Here is a 10,082-nt window from a genome sequence, read left to right as displayed (position 1 = left end):
TGGTCGGAAAATCTGTTCATTCCTTTGATTACATAATAATGGCTCTATAGGTTTGACGAAGCAGCATAGAAAGCGAAGAGCGGATTGTTCTGATTGAGATAAGAGAAGAAAGAGCTTCATAAGAATGAATTAAATGACGTTTACACAATGACTACCAATATTGACAGTTTGTGACTTTAGCTGCTGTTATCTGCTCTAGTTCTATTTGACTTGACTTCTTTTTATGGTCTATGAGTTAAACAGAATTTCAATTATTCTGATGCTGGGCTGTGGCAAAATTATGTACAGTTTGCTTCAATTAATAAATCAACAGATTCACAAGATTTAAATGGCCTCATCGCCAAGGCATGACTAACTTACATGAAGGTTTATCTTTTTTGAGTTTGCAAGAAAGTTTTATGCCTCTCTTGATTAGTTGGGCTTAGAGGCAGACTCAGCTGCCAATTATCTATTTCAAATTTCTAATTATCTAAATTTAAAAACTCTGTTAAGCCCTGCTGGCTCCCAATTTTCAATCATGCCGCTGTGGTTCTATAGTCAAATACAAGAGGCCTGTTTGCTCTTCCCTAAAACGCATGCATTTGTTTTTAAATATTTATTTGTATTCCGTTACATAACAGTATAACTTTTAAATAATTTTACAAATTTAAATAGCCTTTATTGTATTGGCATCCAGGATAGTTTTCATGATCCACTTGTAAAAATGAGGCACACTTTTGAAGTACATTTTTCCGAGAGGTCTCTTAGATTCCCTCGGCCAGATTTGTTTGAAGAGAAGAAAACATTCAGCCCCAATCTTACATAAATTAGAGTTTCTAGGAGCTGACAGGTAGGCCCGAAGGAAGGGATCTTCTGTTGCTCTTATTCTGTGTGTGACTACTCCTTGCAGACATTGCACTTGATTGCATCCATTCTGACTATTCATGAGGTAGAGGGGAGACCCACTGTCACCTCCACTAGTCATGCTATTGCTCACTTTAAACATCAATTTATACACGAGAAATAAAATCCAAAATACCCAATGCCATAGTACCCAATTTTTCCCTTTTCATCTTTTCGTTCAAAAATTCTTTTAGAATTTAGCATATAGCTGCTTCTACAAGATATTGGGTGTAGTTTTGGTATTTTGTCAAGTTGGTTGTTTTGTCCCGGACACCGCAAATATTTCAATTTGGTGTCCGGTTGTAGGTCTTCAGGCAAGTTCTTTCCTGTTAGTTAACGAGTTTAAAATCTTGCAAAAATGTGACCAGAAATCGTGCAAGATAATTCATATTTCTTCCACTTTTTTTTGCAAAATACTTGCAAGAATTGAATCCTTCTGGCAAGAATCTTGAAAGATTTGGGTCATGTTGCAAGAATCTTTCAAAAATTGAATCTGTCTATCAATAGAGTTGCTTTTTTAAAATTTTGGTTGTGTTGCTTACCAAAGCGGGTGTTATCCTTATTCCAAAGGTATTACGACTTACCTTATCGGATGTTACTCAAAAATGCAAAATTGACTGAAAAAATCAAAATCAAATTCCTTAGAAGTTTCTTTAGAAATCTTAATCGGAAATTTATTTGAATTCAAGATTAATCAAGTCATCATTTGGGACATATTCTGAAACTCAAACGCGCATCATCGGGTTTCCAATGCCAGGATGTTGTAGTACAATATTTATTTTCTTATTCATATAATACTCGAGCTGGGGTAAGTTAAATCGATTAGTGTTCCAAAAATTTTATTATTAGCTTCATAACACTTACGCGTGTTTTCCATACATAATGATTCTTTCTCCTTTTGATATTGTTGCCATTCTGATTCCCATAGAAAGGTCTCCTGAAGAATGTTTGGTCTAAACAAATGCAGCTCAATTTTCAATTGCAACAAGGCAAATACATCATCCACTATCTCTCAGAGCTTCATGTTCAATGTGACGGCGCAACCCATTATTGTTCCGACCCCACTCTAGTGGGGAGGAGGAACTATATACTCAACTGGGTTTTTTTTTTGTTCAGTCAATTTTGGCCGATCGATATATTCATCGTAGAGAATTGTGAGTGGTATCATTGAAAAACCCGTCCAGTGTAGAATACGAAATTGAAAAGATTTTTCCGATTTTCGTTTTTTAAAGGTAGTTATCGAGGTGTAAAGTTTTGTGAACATTCGACTGTTTTTGTTCAAATTTTCAGTAATTTTTGCTAGAATTTGGCACAATTTCGTTAATATAGTTCAAAATAAGTTAACGATTCAAAATTTTAACGGCAGAGTGTCTTTGTTACCGTTAGAGAAAGAATAGCGTTGCTGAATTGTTTGATTGAAGTTTTTTTTGGCTAAAATTGTTGATAAAAATTTAAAAATTCAAACTTTTTTCATCAAAAGTGGCACAAAATATGCTTTTTTGGTCCACTTTGATTAAATTTGCCAGACTTAGTGACCTAGAAACCTTAAAACAGACTCCATAATCTCAAGAAGAGCGCTAGTTGCAATTAGGTGCCGTATGAAAGTCTTCTGGAATTAAAACTTTGCCGTTTTTTTGCAGATTTGACTCGATGATTATACAAAATGCATCGTTCTTTTTTTAAATATTTTTTAGGAATTCCACGCAACAATTGGTCTAATTCGAAAACACTTGAAACACTTGGTCGGTTTGCTGGGCGCGCGACAAAGTTAGTGAGAGGTTCGACAGTATCATGGATTCTTAGAATCAGAGACTTTTTGGTTTTTATTTTGATGCTGCCATTTTTCAAAAAATTTTGCTTTTGTTTTTTTTAATGATAATTACTGACATTACTTTTTTTTCACTGCTCCGTTAATGACAGCTTCAATTTACGTAAACTTGAGGCAGAATCTAGTCACAGTTTGTTTTCAGAGAACCAAAGAGTTTTATGGCATTGAGGAAGAGGAAGAGTTGCAGTACAGTTTAACTGAATTCTTGTGTTTTGCCTTCAATTGTTATTCTTAGGCAGTCTCATTTTTACGTTTAACCACTCAAATATCTAAATATCTTCCTCAAGAGCTGTTAGTGAATTTTTTCTATTCATTTGGTTGTTACCTAATGTCTCTTATGTTATTGAATGTATTTGTTTTAAGGAAAATTCTTTGATTTCTTGAACTTGTCAATTTTTTATATTATTTTAGTCAACATTTTGTTTGTTCTCAGTAAGTACAGGTCAATCCTTCCTCCGTATAGAACACAAACTAAATTTGTGGCCAATTGTTTTAACAGAAGTTTTTCTTGCTTTTGGTACTACGAGTTTTCATACAAAATTTTTTGAATTTTGTTCATAATTTCCCAATTTTGCTGTTGTTTTTGTTTCATTTGTAAATTTAACAATTTTTACCAATCTAACTGAAAAACGTTTTACAGCATTTGGAATTGAATATTTTTCTTGTTTTCATAACACATGGTTTGAAGGACTGCGACACCGTTCTCTTGCAGAAATTGGTAGTTTTTTATTTTTGTCCTTTATTTGTTGTTAATTTTTGTTGTCATATGCCAAATATTGTGTACTTAAACGTCTCAGTCGCCACCTATAGATAAACAAATGAGACTAATAACTTATATCGGTAAATAGCTAATGGTTGTTTTCTTTTTCGAAAAAAAATTCTAAAAAATGAGTAATAATATTCTTCAACTTATCCTTTTTGTTCTGTTTTGCGTTTTTTTTCGTATTATACAATGTTGTTTCATTTTCTCAACTTATCGTCAATATTTAGAATTTTTATAATTGTTTGTTGAATCAAACAATAATTTTTATATTGCTTAAACGTTTTAAATGATGTCTTCAGGGCTTAAACAATTTGTTTCAGAAGAATTTTGTGAATTTTAGATACTTTTCAGATTTTGTGGTTCGTTTTGTTGTCATTTTGTGATAGTCGTCTTACAAAAAGACATTATGGTGGTCAAAAGAGACGCAAATGAAGATGTTATGTTCCTGCGGTTATTATCGTATAAATTTAATGGCTTCAAAAGTGTGGTTTCGGAAAGTTGTTTGAGAAACTTATTAGTTCAGCTTGTATTTAATGTTATTTTATAGTCTTATGATTTAGTCTCATTAATAACACTCGCAAATAATTTTTCGAGTAGTTGCAGGACAAACTTTCTACTCTTTTAGTCGAAAGCTTTCGTTGGCTACGAATTTTGAAAATAAATGTTTTTAATAAAAAAGAGATGGATTTTTGAGATCTGGTAATTTTATTTCTGTTAAATTATAGCTAAGCATCTCTATATACAATTCAAATCATTTATCTTTTGAAATACAATTTGCTCTTCACAATGGTTTTATTTTCCTCGAATGGTCTGTCTTCTTGGAACAACCAGATTTCATAAAATTAATTTTCGTGATATTTGCAAAGTTGCCCCCTTTTTTGTAGGTTTTTGTTCTCTTTTCACAATATCACAATAAAGGGCGTCATTGGATTTACAAATTTTGTTACCTTCAAAAAAAGCAAAGGAAGATTTTATTTTAAGATATGGTTTTTAGTGATCAGCTTAATATTTAATTGATTGGGTTTACATCGTTTTCGTGCATAATTTTTCGTGAGAATTTTTAGTTTTTGCCTGTACTTGTCGTTTTTTTTCTAGTCGTATGACCTATCCTGTATAATGAAAGCCCCCAGTTGCTCTCTATTGAGGTATAAAAAAGTCTCTCAATGATTTCATTTGATGCGTAATGTTTCTAATCAGTTCGAATTTAATTTTTTTTAAAAGCAATGTTTTAATAAACTTTGCCCCTTTTGCTCATTTCTGGTCGACTTGTTGCCAATTCGCATCAACGAAAAGTCCCATATTTTGTTCCAACAAAGTGCCGGATAATCTTCTGAGTATAAATTTTATCTGATCCCATTTTGATTTGGTTATTAGTGGTTTTCAAAAAATGGACAAGGAGTTTTGGTCGTAATTAATATTTGTAACTATTTGATTTTTATTGCCGTCTTTTCTGGTATTCATTTTATGTTAGCCACAGGTCTCATAGGCCCTCTAGAGTAGAATGTCTTATTCATTCAGTAGTTTGTTGAACGATATGTTGATATGTTAATTTTTTTTATCTCTTCCTCATTTGGTAGACAATTAAATGAAAAATGTTGATGAGCGGGGTCGGAACCTAATGTGCAAACGCACCTTACCAAGCCTCCTTGTTTAGAGTCTATTCGTGTAGAAATAAGCAAAGTTTTAAGTCACAACTCACTGTTAAATCTAAGGTAGAGGTCTCAGACGAATTGAACTCTGAGGTTTAAGGACTCGAATAGTAAAAAGACCAAGCTTGACCAAAATGTTCTGAAATAATCAAAGAAAATACCTTAGCCCTATTAAATTGTTCATCTCGACTCTAGCTTGACTAACGTTTTTGACTAACTAAAATTTTTTTTCACCGCATTCTGGTGGTAGCGGTGAAAAAATTTTTTTTCACCGCATCCTGCTTGTAGCGGTGAAAAAATTTCTTTCACCGCTTAAGCGCTGAAAAAAATTTTTCACCGCTTAAAAGTTTTTTTCACCGCATTCATCGCATTGAACGCAAATCTTACACTTTTACTCAAATTCACCGCAAATCTTACATCTTTTAGCGATTTTTAGCGGTGACACCTCGAACCGGGATTCTCGATTACTATTACCAACGCACAAAACTCATGGTCATAGGATTTCTGATGAACGACTCTTAGTTACCTAGTTCCATTCATCCGGATAAATTTGTTGTGACAATTGATTCACCGTAAAGTCGTCAGATTGTTACAATTCTTTTGGAAGCATTGTTCCAATTATATGTTAGGTTTTGCGTTGCTTCCTGAATGGTTTGCTTGTTCAAGCATTCAAGCAAAACAAAAATTGACCGCAATTTGTCCGAAAAAGACCATGTTGTGTCTTATCAATAGACCATTTCCGACAAAAAAAAACGGTTTAAAAAGAATGTGCTTGTCCAAAAATTGCTATGAAAAATTAATGACAGACACATGAAAAGAGTGAAGCTCCACTTTAAACACAAAGTTCGATAGCGTTTAGTCAAAGTTAGTTGGCCTCGTTACTTATTTAAAGCCTTTTCATAACTACACGTCTACTTGGGCGCACACTGACCCATTGTGCAAGAAGTTACGCAGACTGGGAAAAATTGAGCTCACAAAAATCTGGAGAAGGGTCCGCAAGGGACAATCAGAGGTTATTTTAGTCTCAGACAGTAAATGAAAATTTGATCATAGTTAAATTGAAGCGCAAGTCAGAGCAAACCATGTAACCCGGGACAACTCCGAGTGGTTATTTTGTAAGACCTTGCAAGATTCTGACGGAATCTTACAAGAGGAAGCTTCGTCTTATAAGATTTTCTGGCATAATCTTTAAAAGTAAACATTCGTTTAAATTTACAAGAACGCTATAAGATAGCCACTCGCCTTACAAGATCTTGTAAGACAAATTTCTTTTAAGACGTTTGTCTTAAAAGAAATTTATATGTTATTTATTTGTCTTAAAAATCATACAAGATAATCGTTCGTCTTAATAGAATCTTAGAAGATAACAGTTCGATTTAAAGCTTCGTTTCAACAACAAAACCGTGAAGGAGCTTACCATAAGGTTTTCCAAAATTTGTCCATGAAGTTCTACTAATTAGAATTATCGAATTTTGGAAATTCAATATTTGGAGCTAAAGGGCCCTTTCATGCCTGTCCATAAGTTCAGTGACTATTGATTTTGATTTCCATCACATTTTAATCGTGTGTGTAGTGCTATTCTGAGGTATTGGTGCCCTTGTTAAAAGCAAAGAAACAAAAACTTTTCAGTCTCCTAAATTTTAGATAACCTTTTAATAAAAACAAAAATCTTGCAAGATATGCATTTCTCTTAAAAGATCATGATCTTAAACGATAAACATCTTATGAGAGAATCTTGTAAGATGATACAAGATAACCATCCAGTCTAGCCACGGGAGAGATCAGATTATGAAAGCAATCAGGGAAAATATGAAAGATTACAAAAGAAAAATCAAAAAGTACTGTCTTAAAATCATATATACTACAAAAAGGTCAAATCCAATTCAGATCTATCCGAGAGAAAGACCGCTCTTAATTTTTATCTCCGAAGAATTTGTTTGTAAATTTAGTTTCCTGTTTTTTTGCTCAACTTGTCTTCAGTTTTGCTTACACAGGTGTACATACTTCAATATACATTTGGTCACTAGTCTAGAACACCAAACAAAAACCAATAAAACTAAGAAATTTTGACATCTTCTGTTCCGAACACCACAAGATTTGGAATGCAGGACTTTTACAGTTTCATCGTTTTCACGAGTAGTGGCGGATCGGTATGTTTGGTTTTGGAAAGTAGAAAATCATTGGCGTGTTTTCGGTTTGAAAAAGATACGACATCATGTTTGATTTAAAACGAAGCCAATTACGATGGCATAATTGGATGTAATAGTAAAAAAAAATTGCGGATTTTCTCGCTTGTAAACGTCTGATTGTTGTCTATAAAATACCCTAGTCGAGCAGAACAAACAGAAACAGCAAAAAAATTGTAAAAGAATCTTTGATATAATTCGTTTGAAAAGTAAGAAAGCGTCGGTATGTTGGGTTTTGACGTAAAAAATTGTCTTTTTTTCATAGGAAATTTTGTTTTTCCATGTATAATTTAGTCAAACGTTATGAAAGCGTTTTTTGACAGGAATTTCAATCCATTTTCTTTGTGAAAAGTGTCTTAGATTATTGAAATGTTTTTTCTAACTCGTTTACAAAAATAATTGAACGACCAAAGTTTTTTTTGTTCATTTTATATTCAAAAATGTAAAATGCATGTTGAACATTGATGATGGATCTTGTTGATTAATTCACATTCACTCATTTTTGACATCTTTTTTTGTAGTTTACAAGAAATTTTTTTGATGATTAATTACGTTTGAAGACAAACATGCCGACAGTTTTTTGTTCGGTCTGCTCTTAAAACCCAGAAGATAAAGTTCACGGTATTTCCTCCAAATATCTCTTACCGAATCTCTCTTACGTTTATAGAACAACGAAACCAAGTCTGTTTTTCGTTTAAAAACGACGATATTAATTCTTTATTATGTTAAATACTGAACAAAACGATGATTCAGACTAAAAAATCGTAGGAACGTTTTTCATCGTTTTTTTTTGCTAGGAAAAAAATACGATAACAACAATTTCATATGTTTAAAAACTAAATGTTTCTGGACTACGGTAGTATTAGTTTAGATAAAGTTCTGTTTGCCAGAATTTCAAGCGAGACCCGATTTGAAAAAAAGTGACAGATTTTATTCCTAAGCAGGAAATTTGTCGAACACTTTTTCGTCTCAAAATTATAAAACGACAATCAGCTTAAACAAATCTGAGGAGTCAACTCATTAGCTCTACTCATAGAGCTTTTATATAGTCATTCAAAAGCAAGCACATATTGTCGTTTTTTTAATGAGTTTCTTAAGAAACCAAAAATATTTATCATTCATTTACTATGATTTCACTTTTCTCCTAGAATTGGAGTTTGAAATATGTGATCCTAAAGTTGTACACTTTGCTCTTCTCTGAACAGCTTATTGCCAAATTGAACTTCAATAGGTCGAAAACGGACAAAACATGTGTTGATTTGCCTCATAAAATGTTGACTCTTCAGCGATGAAATGTAAAGTAATGTTGTGAAGCAATAAAAATCAGGAATTTAACAAACAGGACTATCTACCCCTTCAATTGTGTTTCATAGAATTAGCTTCTTAGTACTTAGTTGCTTATCAACTTTTTGAAAATTTTGACAGAAAATTTAGAATTTTGAGTTGGTTTTTAAGGCATTTTCAGCCGAATTTTCAGAATTTTCCGCCTATAACCGTTTACTGAAAATGAGTCAATCGATCAAAATTGCTTGAAAAAATCTCAAATACGATGATTAAAAACATACATATTTTTTGAAGTCATTGCGGTTGATCCCAACCCACAGAGTCCATAGATGTTATTGGGAAGAGAGTCTTCAGTGCAGAGAGGGATTATAGCCTGTGGATCTGTGATTGGTGAGTCCAGCTGTATGAGGCCTATGTCGAATGGGGAGTCGTAATACAATCTAAACTCAACTAATAATGTTGGTGCAACTGCATAACAATCATAGCAAGCATCTACCGGAATCGGAATTTTGGGTGATTTCACTGGACCTTTGAATCTGATTACAACTTTTGTATCTTAATACATTGTAATAGTTGACTGTACTTACCTATGTTTAATCTTTTTTATTGATCTGTAAGTCGCATTGAGTTTATTTGTGAGTGTGTTTAGTTCAGTATACGTATAAGCTTTAGCAATCATTCCACTGAAAACAAAAATCGAGCGAGCATAAATTGTTTCATAAGTTCTATTTTCTGATTATGGAAAATGTTTCGGTTATGCTTACGTTTTCTTGCTCCTGTAAATGACGAGGTAGCAACGCAGCAACTGTAAACAAAATTGCAACAGGGAAAGTGAAATTAAAAGCGGGTTAGTTGAAAAAGAGTTTAATTTAGGAGTTGGAAGCTATTGATATCGTAGCATCTTTCCTCAATAGAACTGCAGCAGACGGAAACTTATGGTTTGAATTCTCCGCCAATCCCAGCCTGATAAAACCCTTTTCTCCCTTTAAATAGAGCACGACCCTCTTTTATAACCAGTTTTCTGGATTTTTACCCAATGTGTAGATCATGGACTCCAGCGCTCTATATATTTTTTTGCGTTATAATTCAAGTGATCATTCAGTTTTTTCCTAACACAATTAAACAATTAGAGTTAGGTAATTCCAAACTAATTGCTGAAAAATTAAAAAAGCAAAAATAACATAACTCCCGGATGTTTTATTTTTATATTTTTAACGCACATGATTTTCGCATGAAAACGTAAGTTAGTATAAGTACGACCTCCCGGGTTGAGGTCGTGGAAGTATGAACCAGACGATACAGACACAAAACACCCATGACTCGACAGTCCAGACAATAATTGGAGTATGAAGCGAAACTCCGGGAAATTATGCGAAATTGTGCGAAATAGCGCGAACAATCAGAAATTGTTCGACAGTAGTTCGACAAACCAGACAGTGCGAAACTGCGCGACAGTCAGTCAATAGACCAGACACTAAGAGAATTATTAA

General features: G+C 33.3%; 1 protein-coding gene across 1 annotated transcript; it reads right to left on the bottom strand.

The window, feature by feature from the left end:
- Window positions 1-646: 646 nt before the first annotated feature.
- Window positions 647-9,060, bottom strand: LOC142354912 (uncharacterized; the record flags this gene model as incomplete). Its single annotated transcript, XM_075407246.1, has 3 exons — window positions 647-975; window positions 1,747-1,835; window positions 8,874-9,060. Coding segments are annotated over 3 exons (605 nt in total), but the record flags the coding sequence as incomplete, so codon positions are not given.
- Between the last annotated feature and the right edge of the window lie 1,022 nt (window positions 9,061-10,082).

Source organism: Convolutriloba macropyga, unplaced genomic scaffold, assembly GCF_964194025.1.
Source record: "Convolutriloba macropyga unplaced genomic scaffold, txConMacr16.3 SCAFFOLD_3583, whole genome shotgun sequence".
In the NCBI taxonomy this organism is placed as follows: Eukaryota; Metazoa; Xenacoelomorpha; order Acoela; family Convolutidae; genus Convolutriloba; species Convolutriloba macropyga.
This window is presented reverse-complemented; position numbering and strand designations above follow the sequence as displayed.